This window comes from Prinia subflava, chromosome 4 (assembly GCF_021018805.1).
Source record: "Prinia subflava isolate CZ2003 ecotype Zambia chromosome 4, Cam_Psub_1.2, whole genome shotgun sequence".
Classification (NCBI taxonomy): Eukaryota; Metazoa; Chordata; class Aves; order Passeriformes; family Cisticolidae; genus Prinia; species Prinia subflava.
Genome location: NC_086250.1, coordinates 57,428,055 through 57,454,333, shown reverse-complemented (window position 1 = coordinate 57,454,333; position 26,279 = coordinate 57,428,055). Strand labels below are relative to the sequence as shown.

At 39.7% G+C, this 26,279-nt stretch overlaps 1 protein-coding gene across 3 annotated transcripts in view; it reads left to right on the top strand.

Annotated features, from left to right (window-relative positions):
* The window catches only part of TAFA5 (TAFA chemokine like family member 5), a 408,002-nt gene that overhangs the window by 104,877 nt on the left and 276,846 nt on the right, over positions 1–26,279 (top strand). The window contains exon 1 of one of the 3 annotated variants that reach the window (XM_063396827.1): positions 7,015–7,248. The exons of the other annotated variants lie outside the window; for them this stretch is intronic. Within the exon in view, the coding sequence (XP_063252897.1) occupies positions 7,158–7,248 (91 nt within the window). The 5' untranslated portion in view covers positions 7,015–7,157. Of the gene's footprint in view, positions 1–7,014; positions 7,249–26,279 lie in introns of those variants that run through there. 3 annotated transcript variants of the gene reach the window in all.

Here is a 26,279-nt window from a genome sequence, read left to right as displayed (position 1 = left end):
CTGTGCAATCTCTCTTTGAGATTAGTAGTTCTCTTTGTTGCTGTAATCTGCTAACTATTCAGGGCTTTTTAGGTGAATAAAAGCATATTTTGAAGACAAGAATGGATGAAGGCCATAGAGAAACCAGAAAAAAATGAGAAGTAGAAAAAGGATGAGCAGATGGACACTGCAGCAATACAAGTTCTCCATTAGGACACATGGGGTTCTTTCCATTAAATTCCAAGTTTCTTCTTTTGCTCAAATATAAAACTAACCACAAGCAGCCATAGCATACATAATCATGTATCATAGAAGTTAAATCACATCATTTAGATGTCTCTTTTTTCAGACATCAGAATATTTCCTCCTGAACAGGTTGTGTGAAAACTTGGTACATCTTGAATTAAAAAAAAAAGATAAAATAACCCATACTTCGGGAAAATGAGTTTCAGCAGTGCAGATTCTTCACAGAGGATATGCTGTCAGTCTCCCTCCTCACTGGTTATTCATTCATTGCAGCTCATGTATTTTCTCATATGCACACAGACCCTTAGGATCTGTAACGGTGGCAAATACCATCAGTGTAGGAGCTGGATTTTAAGGCTCTAAATTTTTCAATCCCAGATGCAAGGAGCTTTTTTTCTGTAGAAAATTCCCCAGGTCATAATGCTGTCATTGTTCTCAGTAGGAAACCTTAATTGCAGAGCTAGTTGGATAAGAGTTGGATTAGCTGGCAGAGTGTTGTCTGGAAAATCTTTCAGCTGTGCAATGTTATCACTTCCCCTACATCCCTCCGCCCCCACCCCTGAGGATTCCTAGCCTACTGCATTTGGTGAGATACATATGTTTTCCCCAGCTACAGGAGCTGTGAAGGGTTCCTCTGGGATATCTAAGTATAAATACCCAAGTGTGTCTTCAGTTGCTAGGTTATTTTTAGTCAATGGGTGGTTACCAAGTCATCTATAATTGTGCTGTTAAATGTGTCAGAGCAGATACTGCAAATTGAGGTGCTCCCTGTAACAGGTGGAGCATGTAAAGTAAAATGAGAGAGGGCAAAAGCAACATTTCAGAACTGAACTGCTTAGAGATTTGAATTATATAAGGGGAGATTTCTTGGTAGGCAGATGTGAGGAGGATGATCCATGAGTACAACGAGGATGAAGGAACATGGTAGCATTGTTTGACTGCATGTGGAGGTTTAACACCTGCTGGTAATTAAACCTCAAGTAAGCCGCTCCACTTTCTCCAGCCCCCATCTGGTGAGAGAGGGACAAAGCAGAGACTGTGGGTTGAGCCAACAATTTACTGAAAGCAAACAGCAGTGGAATAAGAAATGCACAGTAGCAGCAGCAGTATTAGTAACAAAAATATACAAAAGAGATGGTTCTTTACACACCAAAGGTGTTCACTCACACCTCAGTTTAGTTCCACGTGGCTGCTGACAAAGACAAGATGGGGGATGTTCCTGCAGCTCAGCAGCAGCTCACGGTTATCCTTGAGATAAAGACGAGGTGGTGGACACTCCACAGCCAGCATTCCCCATCCCTGAGCCTGAGACAAGGGAAAACAAGGATGGACAAACCCCCCAAATCCTCTGTGTGGTGCTGCCTGCTTTCTGCACTACTGGGCTTGACTGTGGCCAGCAATGCTTGGCTCAGCTCCTGTCTCCCCAGCCTGGGCTAGGCTGGGCTTGGGCTCAGCTCGGGCTCTGCTGCTCCATTCCCCCGGCTGCTTCTCACATCGGTGCCGTGGCACATGCTTGGCTGGGCTCAGGAAGAAACAGAACAAAATGCCAGACTTCTGGAGTGTGCTGCCTTTCTTCTTCCCCTGGACCAACCCCCCGGCAGCGATGATGTGAGCGACGCAGAGCAGCAGCATGGCCCAGGCCTCAAGGCAAACCTGGGACACTACACGGCACTGCACACAGTGCCTGTGCTGGAGCACTGGGTGATTTCACATGTGTGTTATGGGAGAATTTGCCAGTGGTTCAAGGGATCCGGGTGGTCTCACAGGACCTCTGACTTCTTTTTAGGCAGCTCCTTTTTCGGCAGTGGCCAAAAACTGTTACCAAATGGTTACTGCTGTGTGGGAGAATGTTCAGTGAATTCCCAGTGGAAAACTCTCTACATGGCATCAACTGCTGGCACAAATTATAAATAGAAAAGAGGAAGAAAGTCACACCTGAATAGAAAGTCAGTAGAATGGTAGGAGGAAGACATCGACAGCAAAATAATGCAACTGAAAAGCAAAATGAAACAAAATTACTTAAAAAAAACCCCTAAACCATCAAAAGTTCTAAGTCAACATGCACTGTTAGCAAGGAGATTGCACTCTGATAATTCTAAATTATCTAGACTATGCTATCTCTTTTATGAATCTGCCACTAGGAGACAGGATGGGAAGTAGCATATAGTCTGTAAAAAAAGATATGTTAACCTATCACCTAATTTGGTAAGTCAAGGGAAAAGAAATCTAAATTTTAGATGTTCATGGAAAGAGGTAGTCAAATGTATTTGTGGTTCCTATGGTAGCTGCATCATGTCATAAACCAGAGATCAATAGAATCTCTTTAGATGTTAATTTCTACTCCAATGGCAGTTACCCAGCATCAGCTGAAGATCAGGAATAAAATTTTGAGGACTGCTGTAGTTGTACCTAGCTCAAAAGCAAAGAAATGCAAACCAGCCATTGGTATGTAGAGAAAAGAGGAGGAAAAAATACTTAAATGCTGCTAAAACTAATTGGTGGAAATATATTTATCTGGGCTCATTCCTATGTACTCAGTATATCTTCTATTTTAGTAAAATTCAAAATGGAAAAGGATTTATAATGCTAGTTCAGGCATATGTGAAAGATGAACTGGATGAATTTCAACAAAATAAAATGTTAAACTTAGCATCAGGAGAAACATTCCAGCTGAGAGAACCACTGGGCTGGAATAATCACCTCAAGCGGCTGGTGACAGACTATTGCCTGAGTAACTCAAAAGTAACAAAAATGAAATCCAGTGGGCATTGGCAAAAGTTTGGTCTAGATAACCTAATAATAGCTATTGTCTTCTCTATTTTTTTTCCAAAGCCAGAAGTAGTTTCTAAATTCATTACTGAAAATGGGCTAACATAACATCTTGTGCTCCTGCATTCAGATCTACATTGGCCATGCATAATTTGTAGGTTTATTGCATGAACAGGGATAAAATAGTTATGCAAAAGGCGTTTGACACAGCTGGAAATAGTAGGACTTTATTTCTAGGTATGTGGAATGCAATCTGAACATGATTGTTTTCCAGGAATTTTAGCGCATCTTTATTTATAAAATATCTCAGTGGTGAAGAATAAATCTTACACAGTCTGGTAGAATCTTTTCACAAAATTAAATGCATAGTCTAGATAATTTTTTGAAGCCTCTATACTTGAGGAAAGGCTGCTGTTTTTGCTACTGAGTTCCAGTTTTAGTAATTCTGTAGAACTCGACTAAATTTTCGGTAAAAAGAACAAATGAGCTGTATTTCCAAAAGAGAACACACATTTGAAAATTATGCACTTCATTTTTCTGCTGCTTTCTTGTCAGATCTGAGATTATCTTCTATCTCTTACACATTTGCTCTTGCTCCCTGATCATCAAAAAAATGTATTCCTCCCAGCTGCAAATGCCTTCTATATCAGAAATGTCTTCCATAACCATCCTTTACCAGCTTTCAGGTGCCAAGCATTGCCCCTTCAACTTTAAAAAACAATGGGGAAACCTCTTGTGGAATGGTTCCCTAGAAGGAACTACTGCTACGATCACAGCTTTTTGCTTCTGTATTGCTGGAGATGAATAGGGTCAGAGCTCTGGACAAAGCCTGTAAATGCAGAGATGGGTCTGCAAATCTGTTACGGCCTAAGCAGCTGAAAAGTTGTTTGACAGGTGTTATTCCATTAATTGGAGATGTAAATCTTAATCAGCTGAAAGATAAGGAGGAATTTTTATCAGTAGAATTTATTCAGAAAAGTCTTCCAGAAAAGTCTACACAAGTAACTTGAGTTATCTTTAATATTTTATAAATCTTTATTCAGGTGACAGCTAAAGAAACTACAGATGGATATTTCTGAATAGGACTCACCCTATTTGAAAAGTCCAAAGCCATTTAGAAAACACAAACCTGAGAGTGAACCATATGTAGTACAGCAAGTGGCGTTGCCAGGTACTACTGTCCTCTCAAATGGGAAATCTTCTGGAATTCCTTGTTGCTATGAGACTAAGTATGCCTGTACAGTGTGAGCACTGAACCAGATTTTGCTCCCAGTTCCACTAGTGTGCAAGTAGAGTGACTCCCCTGTGGCTAGGGAGCACAATGCCATGTTCTGATGTTTTGTTTATGAAGGGTCTCATCTAAAGGCCACAGAAACCCAAGAGTATTTGTCTAATTCAGAAGCTCAAGGGAGTAAGACTTGTTAAAATGAGAGAAAGCACCATCTTGCACCTCAAAAGGAGCAAGGAACAACCAGCTGGGGCTTCTGACCCATTGAAGTGGATCTTCATGCGCTTTTAGTCAAAAAGGAAAGCAATGAGTAAAATTTTTCAGAGGATTTCTCTACATGTTTTCAGACTAAAAGATATGTATTGCTTATTCTGGACTGTGTAAAGTCTAAAGTTTGACACTTCTAAAATCCAGTTACCTGTGGATTTTAAAGCTGCTATGTCAGTGGGGGGGCAGGGTGGGAGAGAGATTTGTTTGCTTAAGTAAAAAATGTGTGAATTTTCTTTAGCTGCTTGACACTTTTTTCTTTCACCCAGAAGACAAATAAACAAACAAAACCCAACTTGAACTGTGCCCAAGCATGGCAAATTTCGCACCAAAGTGTACATTTCAGAATGAAAGACTTACAGTGGAATTTCTCTAGTGTAGCTATGACATTGCTTTAACATTGCATTGCTGTAATCTTCACATATAGTAAATGCGATACATGGGTTTATAGGGATTTGTGTGAAGTTTAAAATTCAAAAGATGGTTGTTTTTAATGTTTCTCTGTGCTATCTGTGAAAAACGAAAAGGCACAGGGATGAATTTAAGACACATCATCAACAGCATGGGAGATGTTTGCCCAATAAAAATACTGATCTTTTATTAATCTGTCCTTTTAAGCATCTGGAAACCCTTTCCCAGTTTCTTAAAATTAAGCAAATATTTAAATATGAAATATTACCAAAAAAACCCCAAACCAAACCAAAAATAGAATGAACAAACCAAAAAACCAAAACCCCAATCCACATCATAAATGCAGACGTAACCAAGGTGCTATGTGAAAACGAAGCTCTCAGCGTGCAAGTATCCCCTTACTTGGTTTAAATCTCCAAAACTATGGATGTCTATCCCGGATAAGCCGGGGTATCTCCCTGGCCTGCGGTCTGTGCGTTACCGCCGTTGTCAGTGTTGTGCAGTGAACCTACAGCCAGCCCGAGCAGCACCGCAACTTCCAGCGCGGAGCGGGGCTGCGCGGCTGGAGCACGGTCCGGTCCGCCCCGCCGAGGCCGCGGGGCGCTCCGGCCGCCGGCCCGGTGCCCGCGGCCTCCGCGGGGCTGCGACCTGCTGCGAACCGCTGCGAACCGCTGCGAACCGCTGCGACCGCTCTGCCCTGCCCGCGCCTCCGCTGCCGGAGCGGCTCTCCCGCATTCCGCGCTCAGCCCTGCGGGACGCGCAGGCGCCGCGGAGGTTGCGCGGCGGCGGCGTTTGAACGCGAGAGGCGCGGAGCCGCACCGCCTGCGCGGGCGGAGGGCATCGGGAGGGAGCCCGGCTCGGGTAGCCCCCCTGTGCTGCCCGCAGCACATCGGTGTGCGGCTGTTAACCCTGCCCTGCCCTGCTCCGCACCGCCGAGCCGCCGCCGGCCGCCTGTGCGTGCCCAGCTCGGTGCCCTGCCCGGGCAGCCCCGGCCGTCGGGGCGGCCCCCGGGTGCGGAGCGCCGCGTCTGCCCCTGCCCGGGGCCGCACCGCGTCCCGCAGCGGCGGGGCCGAGCGCACAGTCCCCGCGAAGCGGCCCCGCATCGCTGCACCGCCCCGGCCTCTCCCCCGCCCGGCTGCTCTACGGCAGCCGGGGCCGCGGCAGGGTCCTTCCCCTGGAGTGGGGGGGTGGCAGCAAAATCACAGCCGTGCTGTTTCGGTTTTTTTTTTTTTTTTTCTGTGGGCTGGGTTTTTTTGGTTGGTTTCTTTATTATTTTTTTTCCCCACGCTGATTTATTAGAGTCTTTCATTTGCACTCCCGTTTTCCGCGGGGACTGCTGCAGCGGAGGCATCAACCTGTAGACTGAGCGCCCGCCGTAGCCCGGCGCGGCTGCTCGGAGGGCGCGTTGCGGTGCCACGGCCGGGGCGCGGCCCCGGGACAGGGTCGGCCCCGCGGGCAGACGGCGGGCGAGGGAGCGGGGCCCGCCTGGGGCACCTCCCGGGGCCGGAGGTGCGAGCCCAAAGGGAGACCAGCGATCTGTGCAAGAGTCCCCGAGCAGCCCCGTGCTTGCCAGGGACGGCGGGCTGAACGGACTTCCCTCCCGCCCCCCGCACCCGCACCGGAGAGCATCTCCGCGCCGGGGGAGGAGGAAGGGGGTGCAACAAATTGCCGCTAGCCGGGAGAAGTTGCAGTAAAGAGAGATCCCTCCCTCCCGCTCCCTCCCCTCCCCGCTCGCTCTCTCCTCCCCGAGCCGTGGCAGCGAGCAGCGGAGCAGCGGAGCAGCGGCCCGACGAGCGAGCGGCACCCGCAGCCCGGCGATGCTGCAGCGGCTCCCGCGGAGCCTCGGCGGGGAGGGCCCGGCCCCTGCGCGCCCCGCACCGGCCGGCGGCGGCGCGCCCTGAGCGGCGGCGGCGGCCCCGCGCCCCCGCGGCGCAGCGGGCGCTGTTGCGCAACCCTGCCCGGCGCTGCCGGCTCCCTGCCCCCGCCGCCGGCTCGGCGCGGCTCCCGCGGAGACGGAGCGCTGATTCATGGGGCCCCGCGCCGGCTGCCTCGGCGAGGAGAGCGCGGCGCTGCCGCTGCCCCCGCGCGGGGTGTGAAGCCCCGGCCCCTCCTCCGCAGCCCCGGGCTCGCCCGCCCTGCTCGGGAGTGTGGTCCCTGCCGGGAGCCGCCGCGCCTGGCGCACAGAGGGAAGCGTTGATGCATCGCTGTGGAAATTCATTGTGTGACTTTCTGGGTATTTACTGAGTTTCAGACCGAGATGCAGCTCTTGAAAGCTTTATGGGCACTAGCAGGAGCAGCGATCTGCTGTTTTCTTATATTTGTCATCCACTCACAGTTTCTTAAAGAAGGTAATTGTATGTGCATGTCTACATATCCTGTTCTTTAATACTAAGATCTTTACGAGGTGCCTTAATTATTTTTTACTGTTTCCAGTATGTTCTATTTACAGCAGTGCTTTCACGCTATTTCTCCTTTCCGTTAAAGCCTTCTCAATTTTGTTGCTTTAGATAATAGGTAGGCTTAGACTTAAATCTTTGGTAAATGTATATATATTATATGTATATATAAATATATATATATGAAATTTGCATCATGTTTATATTCGATCTTTTAGCTGACGTCTCCTTTCTTTATGGGGCATGTATAGTGTATAGAAAATATTTGTTGCTATCAGATGACCACAAAACAGTAGTCATCATGGGAATATTAATAAACCAAAAAAACCCTTAACAAGTAAACGTCTTATTTTTATACCAGATCAATAGGCAGCTTTTGCCTTTTCCGTATTCAGTACATTTTCAATAGATGGCACTAAAGTTCTATGGAAAGGGCAGGGCAGAGCAAATCCTGGGCATTCAGCATCTTCCTTCTCCTCACTGCCCCGAAACGGAAAGAGGCCTTTGCGTGGCTTCAAGGATCTTGTTTTTTCCACCTTGTGGTCAGAAAATTGTGATTACAATTTGCAGGAGAAAATAATTTTGGTTGTGGGGCAGGCTTTCCACTTTTTTTTTTTTTCTACTTGAATTGGGTGGAAAAAATATGTTTGATTAAGTGAGTAGAGGGATTTTCCTGGGGAGTAACCCTTGTATTGCTCCTTTTTTATTTTGTTTTCTTTCCTCAGGAAATTTGTATTTTCTTTTTTTCCCCTATGCTAAAATAATTAGTCCATTTGTTACTTGTATAGCAAACTCCAGTCTGACATTCAAGTGTGAATCCTGAAAACTGTATATATATTTGGTGATGTATGGAAAAGTCCAGTCCTGCTTTTTAAGCAGTGTTAACAAAGATAATACAACAATATGAGGATTCTGGTGAACCCATTTTTTCTTTTTTTACCATTATAGTACAGTTGAGAGTATAGCTGGAGGAGAAAGGAGCCAAGCTCAGCTTTGAGTGCTGGCTATGTAAAGCAGGGAAAAAACTTTTTTTGTGACTGGGACAAAGTTTCACTCAAGTCTGGGCAAAGGGACTACCTTGTAACCATTGAAGCATCAGGACAGATTTTAATTTAGTGTCAGTCTAAGCAAAGCATGTGACTCTATGTTTTCACAGATTTTTTATATATATATATTTTTTTTTCTGAATTTAATAAACTCTGATTTGCCTGATTTGGTTAATTTAGAAGCATTATTCAGATACCTCCAGTGCAAAAGATTTCTCCTTTAAGAAACTTACCCATGCTGTAATTGCATTGTGTGCAATGCCTCCCACATAGTGACTTATTTAACATTCTTTTACAATGCTCAGACAACTGCATTTTTATATATCCTACTAATGACATGGCCTGTTTTGAGGAGATTTTGCAGAATTTCAGGCTATTTTTTTACACTATTTGCCATTATACTGCTCTTTTCTTTCTTTGGTCTGTTAGGGCTTGAGATCTGTGTTACTGTAAAAATCCTTAAAAGACGACGGATTAAAATCCTTACAATTTGTTTCCCTTAAAATGTTTCATCATGCCTTCTAGGAATAAAACGCTAGCAAATTATTTTATGAAAACAAAACCCATGGCTGTACATGAAGGACTTTTAACACATTTTACATTTCACTAGCAATTATAACCATTCTTAATGTGGACTGCAGACAGCAAGCTGAAGCTCTTTAGCTTGTTGGATAACTTAATTACAGCAGTTTGTTTATATTCGTTCCTGAAGCATTTCTGCTCTCTTTAGCAATGAGAACCCTATACCGACTGTAAATTGCAAGTATTGGGGTAGCTGTCAGACTTTTCTTGACAGGTGCAAATCTCCACGATAGCATTTTGACCCTTTTGGTGTAATTACTTCAGCAGTGTATGTATTCCTTCCTCTCTGTAGTTTCAGGAGAGACACTGAATAGTTTGGTGGAGTTGAATGAAAGTCTGCATGGTATGACTGATTTTTTTTCTTTATGAAGAACTTTTAAAATATCCAGTAAAAGTGAATGGTTTAAGCATAAGATACTTAAATGAAGGCACATAGGAGAATGAGATGGATTTAAGCTATGTATTGTAAGCAGTTTGCAAATAAGATTTACATTTACTTTTTTAAAAAATTTTATTTTAAAACCTGGTGTTTTGTGTTATTTTCAATAAGAAAACAAAGAAAAAAAGTGTGAGGAATGAACTAGCAAATAATTTAACCATATGCCTACCACATTAGTTTATTAAGTAAATATGTTTGAAGAATAATACATGTGAGATTACCTCACTGCCTTCATAAGATTGAAATAGTTTTCTGATGTCAGTGTTATCCCTGTAGATTATAATTTTATAAAAAGTTAGGAATGCCGTGTCTCATTGCACATGGTGTTAGACTGTTGATTTCCTGGCAAAAAGATTAATTTCCCATTGGAGCCTAATGAGCTACACAGGCTTGCTGTTTGTAACTCAGCTGTGTGGTCGAATTCCTAAGTTAAATGCTTGGACATTTTAATGTGATTATTGCTTGTGCAGAAGGATAATTTCTTGTTGTCCCAAAGAACATTCAAATAAGCCACCAGTCTGACTAGCTTGATCAGATCAGCTGATAACACCTATCTCCTGAGACAAGCTGACAGTACAACTCCACACACCAACCATCTCTTTTGTATACAAGACAATTGATTTAAGAAGAATGACATGTAAAATTAATTAAAGTTCAAACCTGATTTATTAATGCATGTTTTTTCCATTCTTGCATGTTTCATAATATTTACTGCTTATTTTTCCAGAGCTAGGTATTAACAAAAATCTGACATAATCTTCACTTCATACAAAATTATGTAATTACTACATGTATTTTTCTGTGTTCATTTTCCTTTTACTCACTTGGAATTACTCATGTTATGTGGTAGCTTATGCTCTTATGACCTGTTAACACAATGTATTTTTATAATTTCAGCTGTACTCCATGGCTATAGTGTGTAGAACTTCCATGACATCTAGCTGAAACTTGTTACCAGAACCAAATCCACCTTCAGTCCCATTCATAAATATGAGACTGTATGTTGCAACAGTCAACTGAGATTTTTTTTCATAATTAATATAAATTTCATGTTGATTTCATTTTAGTTTCTGTGTTGAAATGGGCCTGTCTTAGTTCTTAAATATTTTTACAAACATTTGTGAATTGAGGCAGTTTGGTAGTAGCATTACATTACTACCATATAAATGGTATTAAGAAACAATGAATGCTTGTTCTGAGATGAGTGGGAAAGAGCTGTTTAAATGTCTATTTTCATGAATATGTTTTTTTCAGGGAGTGAAGAATGGGTGACACAGGGTGCCGTTTTTCCACACTTAGGCTTTTGTGTGGAAATACAGGTCGTCCTGTGGCTAATCCGTTCCCCTATGCCCAATCTGTCCTTCAGTGTTTCTAAAAGATGAATAGAGCTGTGAACCAGAAAAGGGTATTGTGATATATAATTGCAGTCCCATGCCTGTCTGATCTTCCTGCAAAGCAGTTTAACATACTCTAGTCTGTTGCTGGCAGTACGAAGGAGTGTTTAAAATTTCAATATCTAAAACTTTTTGCATACACTATTGAAAATTAAAAGTAGCCAAGTATGTTCATTACCCATGGTTGATTTTAAGTGATTCATTATCTAATATTGTTTAACACATTTATTCAAAGAGAAATTAAAAACATTTGGGTTGATGTTACACCCCATCTATTGTGGGAACTCCTTTGCCCCTTTCAAAGACCTCTTTCACGTAGTAGAACGTTTTAACCATTGGGACACTGCAGCGATGGGGAAAGGTGAAGGATACAGTTTCTAAATGTGTCTTTGAGTCTCATGGAAAGTAGGGCAGTTAGGGACTGACTTCAGAAGGGTGTGTGGACATGGCAGCCAAGGTGTCTTACAGCCCTGCATAACTTTAAGTCTTTGTTTATGTGCTGATAGCTCATTAGGAGATACAAATGTGTGATTTATTAAAAGGTGTGTTGGTATTTTGAATAGTTTAGGAGATTTGGGTGATGTTAGTTTTGTTTGGAGAGAGACTGGACAGAAGCAGATTCAATCTCAAGAATCTTGCTTAAAGTATAGAGGACTGGAATATTCAGATCCCAAAACCATATTCCTAATCTCTTGGGTAGACATTCAGTAAGAGCTGTAAAATAAGGTGATTTTCTGTTGATACACTGCAATAGTTGAGACAAGAGAACTCCAGTAGTTCTTTTATAACCTGATGGTTATGGCTATAAATCAAAATTTAGTATAATTTGTGCAACTTTAGTGTATACTCATATATATTAATAAGGTATCTGTTTAACAAATTTTTCCTAATATTTTTTTTCCCCTCTCAGGCAAAAAACAGCAATTATTTGTTACACTTGTAGGTGCTTCTGTGTCACTTCTTTTTATAGGAATTGGTGTCACAATACTGAAAACTACTACAGCACTTTTTAAGAAAAGAGTGCAATATTACACATAATAACTTGGCTACGTTTTATACTTATCCTTTTCCTGTCATTTTTATCCAGATTTAAATACTTTATCCTGCTTTAAAACTACAGAAAAAGCTTTATGTGTATTTTTTGTTTTAGCATATACATTTTGACACTGACAATAATAAGGCAGATATTCTATTTAGCTGTGTAACCCCAAACAATTCTGCTACTCCTCTGCTAATGTTTGAAAATGTGTACTGACAGTATACCCAAGATGATTTTTTAAAGAGTTTTCTGTTCATATAACCTGATGGCTTGAGGAAGCTGGTATTGATAATGTTTACCGCTGTGTGAAACCTTTTGAGGAAAGGAGTTGTTATCTTGTAAAACGTTTTGAGCCTTTAGCCCTCAAACTTTTCCTAGAAAGAACTTGAAAGTGACTTAGAATGACAGACAATATTGCTATCCTTTCATTTTTCTTTTAGCTTTTAAATATAAAAAAATACTTGGACCAGTTAAACACAGAAAGATAATTGATTTTCAGGATATGGGGAAAAAAATTGGTTTATTTTATTTTTTCAGTTTTCCCTTTTATGCTTTACCTGTGTCTCAAACCAGTAAGATACCTTGCATACCAGATGGGCTCATATGTTACCTACATATAGTAAAATTGAGGTGAGGACAGTGTGTCCAAGCTGTGAATTTGCTGCAGGGTTTGTTACATTTAACGCACTGTAGTATATTTTCCTACTCTCTGTCTATCTTGCACACATTTTTGGGAGGGTGTTGTGAAGAGGCAGATATGAACGATGTTTTCAGCACAGGACATCAGGGTAGAGAGGCACAGAATGCAGAGGCGGAAGGTTTGCTCTTCCCATCCAGGAAACAGAATTGGCAGTTGAAAAGCCCTTGGCTTGAACAAGGGCTACACAGAAAAGAAAATGTGAAAGGTATCCAATCTTCCTTTCATTTTTGATATAATTTTATGGCAACTACATAGACCCAGTTCAGTGGCTGTGAGATGGTGTGTGGCACATTGGAGCTGCAGAAAAATGAGAAGACCTCTTGCTTTGAGATAAAATATCTTTGTATTTGAAATTTTTTGATGTTTCCAGTCTGTTGTTTTTTGTTTCTTTGTCTGTTTTTTCAATAGGATTAGAGAGGTGTGGCAGTGAAAGGAAGCAATGTAGAAAAAAATCTCATTTTCTTTTCAGGGAGGCAGGAAAGATGTTCTCTATGTGGCATCTGCTGTGCTGGGATGTACCGAGAGGGGGAGTCTGACAGGTTTTCGAGCAATGGGAGGAAGCTTTGGAATAGTCTTTCACTTTGGGTGTTTAATATGAACGCCTTGTGTATCCTCACAGGGAGCTGCACGTGATGGTATGAATCTAGTTTTCCCAACTGAGCAACTTAAAAAAAGCCATTAGGAAGAGATTTTTCAGTAGCCCTTTTACGATTGCCTGTTTTCATAGCCCAGGAGCACAAGTGATGAATTATTGACCTTTCTCAGCATTTATCAGCACTACCTGTTCCTAAGGCAGTGCCACAGACTGGTGTGAGTCACATCATAGAGAAGTGCACGCTTTTTAGATCTGCTGGTTAATATTTATTTTTTTCGTTTCTTAGCAGGCATACACTATATCAAATATTAAACTGCCCAAACAAGAAATACACAACGGAGACTTTTTGAAACTGAACTAAAAAGACCAAATGAAAAAAAACCCCAAAAAAACACCATGTATTTACAAGTTGAGTTCAATATAATATTGCTGTGAGAAGACATATTTTTTAAAAAATTCATTAGTCAAAATATAGATAAAATTATTCTCTTCACATATATATTTAAAAAAGCTTTTTATAATCACATGAAGAAAAGACACGATACAATTCTACTAATTAAAATGACAGTATTTGTTTTGTGGCAGTATTTAGATATCCCAGTTGGAATTGATCACTCAGCTGAGTATGGGTGGGCAACAGGGCTATCTGTTTCACCCAGTATTGCATTTTAGCTGAGATTTATTTTTCTTAGAAATTATATCTTTGTGCTACTTATAACCCATAGTGATAGTAGGTTCTGTTTATTATTTTACTAAAATAATAGGATTTTAGTAAAATCCTATTATTTGCCTAAATGTTCTTTCTGTGCTTGTTATAGAAATCCAGCACAACATAGTGAATCTGCCTATTCATTATATTTTACCTTTGGCACCACATCAGTTCACAAGTAAATCTTACTCAGAGCAATAGATCTTCCTACTTATTGTTGTTAGTCTTGTGAAAAGCAATGAGTAACATGTTTGGAATATGTCCAAACAGGAAATTAACATAGAAATAAACAATATTAATAATTTCTTATGGCAGACCGTTTACTAATGTGTGTTTTCACATGAGTGATGTACTATTTTTGATCATATTAAGGAAAGGAAATTTTATTAATTTATCAAGTAAAAAAATATTTATAATATGCAAGTTTTTTCTGAATCTCAGCTTCTTTCTAATGTTCCACAAGGCTATGCAGTGTTTCAAATTCTGGGTGTTTAATTGCAATCACACATGAGAAAAGATTAAATGGATCCACAGGAGAACAAAGGGAATAGCTAAATCTTTAGGAGATATGACCTAGAAAAAAGAACTAAAACCACTAGTGTTACCAAGTTTAGAGAAGAGATTACTAGCATAGTAAGAGATTTCAGTGGGTAAAATTCTACTTTGAGAATAACAAACCATCCTTTCTATAAAGTGGTGAGATCACAAGGAGCAATGACTGCAAACTGATTTGAGGGAAATTTAACCCAGACATTGGGAAAGGTTGCAGCAGGACAGATTTGTGCTGGTGCTTTAGGGAGGACTTGCCATTGGCAGGAACAGTTAAGCACTGAAATAGATTTTCTTGAGAAGTTGTGGAATAGGAGAGTTTTATTTTCAGATTACAATCTTGTCTGTTGGGAACAGTATTCTTAAACTGAAGCAGACAGGTGAACTAGGTGATTTCTTGAAGTCCCTTGAAGTCTGATTCTCTGAAATGTGTACTTACCTAAAACTTATGAAGGTGAAAGATATTTAAACATCTAACTTCAGGGCAATTTTCTATGGGCTGCTGAAGTCAATAGGCTGATGAGAAATTATCCTAGGGTCTGAAAGTATCAGAGAACAGAAACAATTCCAAGAAATCAGCCAGCGTTTAAAGTATTTTATTAGCTAAATCATAGGTTTTTTTGAGTTGCAGATGTAATTTTAAAACAAAAGAACAGAAAATATTTTGATTCATTTAAATAGTGATTACTTTTTAACTACTGTTTACGTTGCAGCTATTTAGGACTTAAAGGTGTCCTGAATCAGGACCATGCTCTGTTTGCTCTTCTTCATGTGCAATCAGCAATGAATTAGAGATATTAGTCTGATTTGTATTTTGATATGTTTTATAAGATGTGGATTTGTGTTAAGAATTGTTTGTTTCTGCCAGTCTGTTATGTGAAGGGCTTATCTCCAGGTTACCCTATGGCTACTCTGACCTCTGGTATGGGAAACACAGAACCTGCCCCACAACAGGGTGAGCTGCAAATGACTTTGTAAAGTTCTCTGTTCATGTGTTCCTGTTTGGGGCTATGGGCAATTAAAAGCTCTGTGTTCCTTGCAGTCTGCAGTGATATGTAACTTGATGTGGTACTGTCCAATTTTTAGATGTCTCTGTAGTTCCAAATCCGGTAGTAAAAGGAGAATTTGCAAGTTGTGCTGACAGAAATGCTTGTGGGTTGATACAAGGGCAGGGAGAGATCACTCACTAATTACCATCAGAGACAAATTCTTCTTAATAAAGAATTAATTCTGGGTAGAACTAATTTAATTTATTGCCAATGAAAATCACAGTAGAGTCACAAGAACCAAACCCAAATCTTAAAACACCTTCACCACCTGACTCCCTTCTTCCCAGGCTTCACTTTGTTCCCATTTTTCTGCCTTCTCCCCTGAGTGGTGCAGGGAGGTGGGGAAGAGGGGTTGCAGTCAGTTCATCACACATTGTCTCTGTTCTCTTCCTCTTCATACGCTTCCTCATCTCCAGCGTGGGATCCCTCCTATGGAAGACAGTCTTCCACAAACTCCTCCAGCATGGGTCCTTCCATGGGGTTATTCAATCAGGGACAGACTGTTGCAGCATGGGCTCCTTCCTCCCTGGACCTACAGGTCTTGCCAGGAGCCTGCTCCATTGCAGGCTTCCCAAAAGGCCACAGCCTGCCTTGGGCATCCATCTGTTTGAGCATGGGGGGGTCCTTCAGAGGCTGCAGGGGGATCTCTGCTCACTGTGGATCCCATGGAGTGCTGGGGGACAGCAAGCCTCACCGTGGTCCTCACAGCACTCTCTGCTCTGCCACCCAGAGCACCTTCTCCTCCTTCTTCACTGGCCTTGGTGTCAGCAGGGCTGAGTGTTTCCCATATTCTCACTCCTTTTTGAATGCTGCTGGTGTTGCACAGATTCCACGCCCCACCCCCCTCCTCAAATGCGTTGTCATAGAGGTGCTACCACCATCAGTGCTGGACTGGGCTCTGGCCAGCAGTGTGTCCAGACTGGAACAGGCTGGCATTGGCTTCCTTGGGCACAGGGGAAGCTCCCAGCAGCTTCTCACAAGAGACATCCCTAAATCCCGCCCATCTCTCCCCAAACATTGCCATGCAAACCAAATACATTCAGTCCAGAGCTTGTGCTTGGAGCAGGTTCTCTGTGTAATTCAGCAAGTTCTGAATTACTTTGTGTCTATGGAACAGTCATGCACTACTGAGATTTTTTACTTAGAGGTGTAGAAGACCTGGGTACTAGTTCTTATTTTCTTGAGCAGCACTAATATTTCTTAAAATACAGGAAATAAAAATGTTTTTTGAAGTTACTGTATTGCAAGTGAAAATTCCTTTGTCCCTTTACACTAGTTTTTGAAAAAGCACTTGCATTTTATCTGGTTTTGTGTTGACTGCTAATTAATCCTGACAATGATGTTATGTGGTATCTTTGGAAATTTGCTACTGTTTTTATTGTAATAAATTACTTTTTTTCCCCCTGCATTATTCCATCAATATAAATTTATGTCTTTAAAGAAGAAGAAAACCAAACCTCTGCTCCATTATTAAGAATTGCACATGTTTTGGAGATGAATCTGGGAATAGATTTAGCCTCAAGAGAATCAAACAGTTGTTTGAAATGGTCAATGCTTGAGTATCACCTTGCTGATGGCTATGAACTAATTGAGATTAAACTAAAATGGTTGTGAAAATGTTTTCTCTTCCTGTGCATCAGCTGGTCCCATTATCTGTTAATCCTTTAAAACTATTATTTAGTCATTAAGAAAAATGAATCTTCTTTTTTATTCCTCTTTTGTTCTAGCTTTTGCCTTTGTTTTTATACTACATGCTGGTAGACAGAGTAAAGAGTCTTCAGCTTCATTTATTGTGAAAAGATCTTGTAGCTGTTTTAAGCATTTTTGTGTACTTGGCTATAAAACTATATAGATTGTACCAGATGCTGCCTTATCTTATTTTATAGAATTATAATGTATGCTGATGAGTTTTAGATGCAAGCCTTTAAAGATAAAAATCACTTTGCTGTGTGTCATTTTCTTTGGTAGAACACAGTAACAGCCCCATTTTGTTGACTCTATTCACCTTTCCATTATTTTGATTAACATTTTAGTAAAACTTTTTGTATTTTAATATTCTAAGAAGTTCCATGACTTCCCTGTAGGCTATTAAAATGTTAAACATGTATTTTACCTGTTATTTAGAGAAGAGTGTCATGATTTCAGGTGGGCCGAAGACTCAGGAACTCCCATTACCTGCAGTTACAGAGACAGTATGATAAAATATGGATTGAGCATTTTCTTGGCCATGTCCACCTACTAATTTAAAGGTCCAACAGATTTATTTTAATTACTAGTTAATTCATAACTAGTCAAATACCTGTTTGTTGTGAGATATAGACATCACTTGTGTTAAGTATTTATAAAAAAGGCGTTATATGCTTAATTAGCAGCAGTTTTTCATTTTTGTTGCATTTTTCTGATCCCAAAAGCATTTTGCAAACCACACATGACTTTTCATTTAAGCAAACTTGAACTTTGGTAACAGCCTTAAGAAGGTAAATCTTTAAGGTATGAATGTTGAATGGAACAATATGATTGTTTGATGTTAGGAATGAAGTATTTTCTCCATTGATAGTGAGGTTGAACTTCTTGCTGTTTTCATTTATGCTCCTGTGCAGCATTGAGGTTCTACTGGGGTATATTTCTGCCTTGGTTTATTGACCTGGAAAGTGTCCTTTCCATCTGTAAGGTGTATGAGGCAAATGCCTTTGGAAGATAGTCCCTACTGAAACTCTTTGAAAACAACTGACTAAAGAATGTATTTAACTGGGAAGGTCCTGCTTCACACTAAGTTTCCTGTCCTGTACTTGGGCACTGCAGCTCCTGATGACACTGTTTTCTGATGGTAAAGTGAGGTTATTTTCCTTATTCCACAGATCCTAAAAATTATATCTATCGTGCAACTTCATACTCCAATGCAGTGAATTATTAGTGTTAGTAGTATGTGCTTCTACTTAATTATGCACTTAGGTCTTATCTAGAGCCAGAACCGTATTCTTGCAGTCACTTAACAAATCTTGAGACTCTTGCTGTTCACAGAAGTGCAAGAAAAAGATTGTTAAATTATACATGAGCACGTAGTTAAAATAACAGAAGTTATGAAATATCATTTCTCCTCAGTGTATCTTCACAGGCATAATGCTTTTTGTCATCTTAGAATTGCTGAATTTCTTTAGTAGTTCTTGTCTACTTTTAGTTTCTCTCTTGCATGCTCTCCCAAGAGAATGCAGCTTCATGCACCCATGGGAACATGGACAAAAAGGGAGATGGTCAAGAGATCTTATGATTCTGAACACTGTGGAGTTTTTTTCCTGAGTTTCTAGGCTCAGAAATAAATTCCATGTTCGCTCTGCCTGTGTGCTTATATAAGTAAAGCCATGACTGTCCCTCTGCCCATTATAAAATTGTTAGTCTGATTTTTAGTTTAGAATAGGGCTGCCTGCATGATTTCATTCACTGGGCATTAGGGTTTTGTCTATTAGCTAGTGAATTACCAGTATCCTGATTTACTTTTCTTAGATTGTGGTATGAATTATTTTTTTTTTTTTCAAATACTGACAGAGAACTAGGATGAGCATCGGCTTTGTGCCCTTTTTATAAGTCATTTGCTAGATGGTTGTTTTTCACTAGATGACTTAGTTGCAAACTTCCAGACAACTAGTCCCTTAGGAAGACATCACAGATAACAGAATCATAGAGTGGTTTGGGTTGGAAGGGACCTTAAAAATGATCTATTTTCATCCCCTTCCATAAGCAGGGATACCTTTTACTAGACCAGGTTGCTTAGATGCCCATGGTGGGGAGATGAAGTTTTATATGTCATTAACCACCTACATTTTCACATGCATTTTATTGTATTGTCATGTTTTAAAGTTTTCGTCCTCACTTTTGTGAGCTCTGTTATGGTAAAAGTTAAAATGCATTAGATTTATAATAATTTTTAATATTAAACTCAGCTCATAGAAATTATACATGTTTAGTAATGGTGTAAAATAAATTGAAAGTCCTACTTTATTATAGATATTTTAATGAGTAGATTGAAAATTCTTGTTGTTTCAGAAATTGAGATTTGCAAGTCTTTTTTTCAACAGACAAGAACTGGGAGTCAAAAGGAGTAGCTTTTCTGTCAGATTGATTCTAATGCTATGACTCTGACATGATGATGAAGATGTCAGATCTGTCTCTAGGCTTACATAATTCCTGTGATGTTCACTGTAACAGGAACTGCAGACACCTGTGCATCTTAAGGCAGGCAGGTTCTTGAATTCAGTAAGTCTGTGCAGTACTAGAGAGGCATATCAAAACACAGTTTTCTTCATTAAAAAAACAGAGTAGTCATACTTTCTTTTCCAGATTTTTTAGTTTTTGTTACAAAAAAGAGAAAAAAACACAACAAAATGGGTTTTCAATGGAATTAGTAAAAAAAGCAAGAAAAGGACTGAAATGTGCAGTATATTTTTATTTTCTAGAAGTTTGTAATTGTAAAAGTCAAAGAGAGAAACCTTTGCCACAGAACTCATTTGTTTGATTGCTTTCTTCTGCACTTGTTTATTGTTATGGTTTAAAAGTCAAGGTTAAGCAGAGATCTGCTTACAAACTGTGATTTAATCCCAACTTCTTCTCACTGAAGTTTCATCTTTTAATATAAACTGTAGCCATTTAATGTAAAAAGCTGTTCTGATTCCATGTATGAGAAAAAATTATGTACAAAGGAAATACAGTTTGTAACGAAGCCTCAATGTTAATTTACATTCTGAAAAACAAAAAAGTTGCCATAGTAACATGTAGGTTGCAAAAATTTTCTAAATCTGATGTATTAGACTCAGGAAACTCTTAACTTGCATGACATGTTTCTCTGCTTTGGTGAGTAAGAACATAATTCTGTGTATTTAGCCACAAATTTGTGCAAAACATAAAAAAATACGCAGGCATTAGTAAGTTATGCAAACGGAGTCTTTTCCAATCAGCTTTCTAATTATGTTGTTCCTAAGATAATTGTTGTTTTGAATCTTTTTCCCTAAAAAATATGTATAATATATAGGTACTTTTCAGAACAAGATTTTGTTGCATCTCTGTTGCTCAGCAACTCTGCAGTTAATATTGATGATTTTTAAGCATGTGGGTCACTGTATTCTGTCAGTTCCCATAAATTTCCTTTTAATTCTATTAAAATGGTTAACTGTTTTCTCTAGAACAAACTTACAAATAATATTTTGGCATGCAACAGGGCTTTGCTGAACAGATGAAAAGATAGAGTTTAATAACAGGATTCATTTTTGCTATTTTAAAAGGCAGTTTTAATACTCTGCACTGTGAATTTTGTAAACTCTAGTTCTGAGTGCCATGGACTGCTCTGTTACCTTTTGAGCTCCATGTGCAGCCAAACTGAGCACATAACTTCCATGGAGCAATTTTCAGGGTCTGTTTTTTAACTTAATTTACTTAATTAATTTACTGCATATCTCAACTCTCAGAGAACAGCCAGTTTTTATTTTCAGTGCTACTTATATACTTAAAACTGATTAGGAATTATGTATGAAATAGTGTTTTCACCCAACCATTGTGTAAAGCTGTCTAAGTATTGCTGTGTTAGAGTCCATCCCTATTGATGATGGCCAGTGCCCTTTTGACTCATGGAAGGTCTGAGCCATGTAACTTTTTAAGATGAAGTTTTTGCTGATGTCTGACACAGCTGGGTGTTATAGTTTGGGTTAATTCTTCCACACTGGTGTGTTAGATTTAAAAATAGATCTCATTTTTACATATGTTTAATGTGATAACAGGAAGTACTTATGACTAGCTAGCACTAATGTATACCACCATTACCATTTTTCAGCTGCAGTTCTGTTGCAAAGTCTCCTTTCCCATTATAAATTTTTAGTATATAAAATTTTAGTTAGCATTTATTCTTTCCTATAGAATCATAACAAGTAAGTCAAAAAGCACACAGCAGACCTGAGTACACCTGGATGATTATTTTGCTTTCGGAGCTCTCATGATGGAGATTCTACAGCTTTCCCAGATTTTCGTGCCGCACTCATCTGTTATGTCTGCATTTACTCTTGAGTGGTTGCTGTGGTATCAATCATTTTGTCATGTGGGAAGGCTGGAGCAGAAAGCACACACACACACACACATACAGAGCTCTTTGAAATCCTAACATACTTAACCCAATTAAATTGTAAAGATATTACTTTATGTATGATTGCTGGGTTGCAGTTGCAGAATGTGGTGAATAGCAAATCAAAAAGCTGTCTTCAGTTGCTGCTGGGGAGGAGGAGGACTTGCTGAGGACGCCCAGAAACAGTGGTGAGATGTGGCATCCCTAGCTGACAAGGCACTTGGACAATCCTGCCCCTGAGGGAGCAGCAGCCATTTTTCTATGGCTATTTTTTTTAAAAAAATTTTTGAACCTCATCCAAGAGTGTTTTACACGATGCATGCTCTGGTTTTCCTTATGCTGTTTCTACTGAACTCACAAAGCTAACATTCCTTCAGTAAACAGTAACTGGCCATGATTTGTCTTTCTGCTCCCATCCTCAAGATTTTACATCCTGGGAGGCCCCTACTTCACATCATTGCAACATCAAAATGGCTTCTTGTACTGCCCTGGCCACTCATCCTCTGCTTTCCCAAAAAATCCCAGGTCAACAGACCACTAGTGGTTTTAGATGTTGCCAAGGGCTGCTATTTAATGATATTCCAGAGTTTTTAAATACAAGTCTGTGCATTTTACTCTTTAGGAGTAGCATACATGAAGCTCTGACCACTCCTGGGATTGTCCAGGACTTGCAACGTCTTGTGAGCACAGTTTGTAACAATTCAATTTGATATTGTGACTAATGTGTTTGTGCTGATGCTTTGCTTCCCATGGAAAGGTAAATGTGTAAGGGAGAATTTTACTATTTTTTTTTCCTGTTTTAAAAATACATGACTTCCTCTTCATTTGAGGTATAGAAGGTATTCAAAGCAGCACTTTGAAGGCACTCAAAACTGCAAATTATTGAAAGTATTCAAAACAGCAAATCTTGCTCTCCTGAAAGTTTAGAATGAGGTCACTAGCAAATCTCTATCCAATGGGATATAAAAAGTCATGTTTAAAATCCATTTTTATGGAAACATTTGGTACTTGGGAGTATTTAGGACACGCAGTTGCTACTGTTGACAATCTTGAGTATTTTTGAGAATCATCCATCTCTAATTGCTGTTCTGTGCAGTCTAACTTTGTATTTCTGTTTTCCAAAGTCTTGGCAAATATGTGGCTTATTTCTTGGTGATAGAGACTGTAACTAAATTTCATGTTAGAGGGCAAAGTCTATAAGGAAATATTCCTTGCATATACTTAGCTAAGGTCCACGTTCTGCATTTTTGTATCAGGGTGCTGCGAGGATGGCAGCTCTCTGGGGATGGGGTGCAGGGTGTGTTGGGGCCCCCTGGGAGACCTGGCAGCCAGGACATGTCCCACCACAGCCCAGAGCCAGGGGCACAGGGACAGCCCTGGTCCTGGGCATCTGTCCCCTCCCTGGGAACAGGGACAGGCCGGGCTGGACAGTGAAGGGCTGCAGGGGGCTGGAGAACAGTCCTGCTGTGGCATCACTGGGTTGGGGCTGATGGCCCTGTGGGCTGGAATGAGCTCCTAGGGTGTGGACAGGGTGTGCCAAGCAGGGATATTGGTACCTGCAGGGCCCTGATGCTGTATCTGTTTTTGTAGCTGATCCACTGAGAAAGTCCTTTGAACGTGCTCTAAATGCATCAGGAAACCACCAGCATTCACTGACACTCTGCATTTTGCATTTTTTCATATTATGTGGCAGATATATACTTATCTTTTAAAGACCATGCACATCACTCTATGAATGTGGCGATGGGCCCTGAACGAGCTCAGTGTGGACTAGCACTTGAAGATAAATGGAGCCCTGTGCTTGGGGTGAGTGCAAGATTGCTGCATGATGTGAGTTCTTCCAGGTAGTAGGATCTGTGCTTCTGAAAATGTCACTCCTTCAGAAGAATAGAAAAGGAATGCAAGAATGGAGGGCTAATACTGAATTGAACTGTGTTGGACTTCCTTTAATGTTATCTAACTGATGTTATCAGTTAGGTCCTCCTTCTCTAAACTCTAAACCCTTCCTCTTTCTCTAAACTCTCTAAACTAACAGTGAAAGGTTTGCTGTGTTTTAATCATATCTGAAAGTCTCAGAAAGGCATGAAGTTGTCTTCTGTGGATGTGACTTTGTGAAGCATTTTGGGATGCAGGATCCACTGCAGGATACTTTTAAACTAGTACTTTTATCTCCTTTCTATTTTCCTTTATTCCACTTGATGCTTCAGACAATGAATAACATTGAATATGGGACAGCATAGTTTTATCTACAATGAATGGACTGTGTTACCATGACACAGAATTTAGGAATCATTGTAGTATATCACATAGAAGGACACACTTAAAAGTAGCAAAAGTACTTAGTTTCACATTGCCATCTCAAATTGTAGAAACTAGGTGCAAACTATTCACGGTTGATTTTTTTTTTCCTCTCTCTGTGTTGCTTATTGTGATGTTACAATAGGACTTGTATCCTCACAAGTAAAGTAATACTTGATTGTACTTGTGACTGTGATAGAGTAGCTCATATTTCAGATATTGTTTGCTTAAGTCATATATAAACATATTGATTCATTAAAACTGCAGTACTACAAAGTGCCCTTTGTATTCCTGTGTGCAAAAGACAGGCTGCAATGTCAATGAGACCCACATCGTCCTTCTGGGAGATAATTTACATAGTCTGCAATTATGATTTCTCAAAGGACATTTGATAGCACTGTGCTATGCTGCAGGTAAATGAGTAACCAGAACTCTTAGAAATTCAGTCAGCTTGAACAGTGTGTACTCTTTTTAAATTCTGCAAGTATCTCATATCATATCCGTGTGCAGTGAATGTGCAATGTACAATGAAGCTTTGCTGGTCATCCTGTTCTACCAAAGCTTTACTTGGTATTTTGGTTTTATCAAAGTCCAGCTGTCCTGGAAGTTTATGTACAGTTTCGAGGCTTGACAGGCTTAAATGCACATCTGTGGATGGTAGTTTGACCAAATTTCAGTTTAGCTGCAAGAGTGACTGCTAGCAGCAGTGTGGATGTGCTGTATTTGTAAGGGATCTTGCTTACATGTTCATTTGCATCTCAGTATATGAAATGTGCTTTTGGTTCTCAGTTGTATATAATAACTGAAATTTGGGTTATGGAAGAAAACAGGAAATATTGTGATCACGTTCATGGTATACTTCCTGAATTTTTAGTGAAAAAAAGTGGTGAAAGGTTTATTTATATTTGGGATGTATGCTTTCCATGTTCTGCACAGGCAAAAACGTTTTTATTTTTACATCTTTACTTTTCAGTGATGAAACTTGAGTTAACATGTTTAAAGTGCATGTTTATGTTCTGAGGTATTAGGTGTACATATACTGTGAACATGAAACTTAAAAATATGTCATAAATACTGTATGGAAGGGACTTGAATGTTATGACTAAATACTTACTAGTACATGTCATTAATTTTAATGAACTTGGTTTTTCAAAGGCTTGTAACAAGGGGTAGAAGATGGAGACTAATTCTAGACCTGCCAGCTAGTCTGAGACAATTGCTGCCTGTAGTCAGTAGATTCTGAACTTGCACACTGATGCAATTGTTGGCAAAAAGCTTCATCAGCTCTAACTATAAATAGGGTGTTTCCTTATAAATGTAAAGTTAATAGTCTTAAACACTGTAGGTCCCATCTCTCTTTTGATCGACTCTACAACTGTACTGTTTCTCAAGCCCTTTTACTCTCCCTTCTGCCATTTCCCAACATTTATTCATCTAATTGAATTTTTCAAGTTGAGCACCAGAACTTCGTAGGCCATAACAGTCAAATACATTTTATTCTGTCTATGAACTGAGTTTGTTGCAGATTTTTTCACCTCTTCATCCCATTATAGGCTATTTTAGATTTTCATTGTTGTTTTTACTGATTTTACTGAAATCTGTTTTTTCTTCCTTAATTTATTTGTGATAGTGTCCATTTTTATTTTACACCTTTCCTCATTCCAGTATGTGTACCCACTTGAATTATTAATATACCTTTTCGCCTTAGCCTTTATTTTTCCCTGCTGAAGAAAAATAGATATTTTTCCAGCTTTACTTCAGAATGTGCACATGTAGTATCCTTGTCATTACTTCTTTTCTCCCAATCAGTGCCTTGAAAAAGTATAATCTTACCTTTAGCTGTCTTGCAGCAGTGTTGAATGCTAATACTAACACTTGCCTCTCTTTTTTTAGTGTTACCTCTCCCATTCTCATTTTTTAGGATAGCAATTGTCCTTTCACAGCCACCTAAGGGTGATAGTGTACCATGAATCTGTCGTCAGTTCATCATTTTAGTCCTTTTTTTCTCCTTTGTCATTTCCAACCAGTAAATTCCCACATTTTTCATTTAAATTATTTTTAGATCCTGCCTACTTGGCTTTCCATTTCATTGTTCTCATCCCACTTCTGTTAAACCCATCATCAGAAAGGCATTCAGTTCTTCCTGTGTTGTATTTTAAGCTTTATTGTATTAACTATGCATCTAAAATTTGTGTTTCAGAATTCTTTTGAGCTTCTAGTTCAGAAGTACAATAAAAAGAATTCAGTAACCAAATTTGCAGTAATGTTTTATTTTGCACATAAAAAAGCACTGAGGAAAAACAGCAAAAATTAAGATTTGGTATGGGTTTAAATTGACATTTGGAGATTAGATTTCCAAACTAAAACTGTTGTCTGCATGTTTGAAGATATGATCAAGAGTGGAGTATGATTTAAGTATTATCACGTTTTTAGGACTTCCATCTTATAATATTCCAGCTTTCATAAGTAAATTAGAAAAG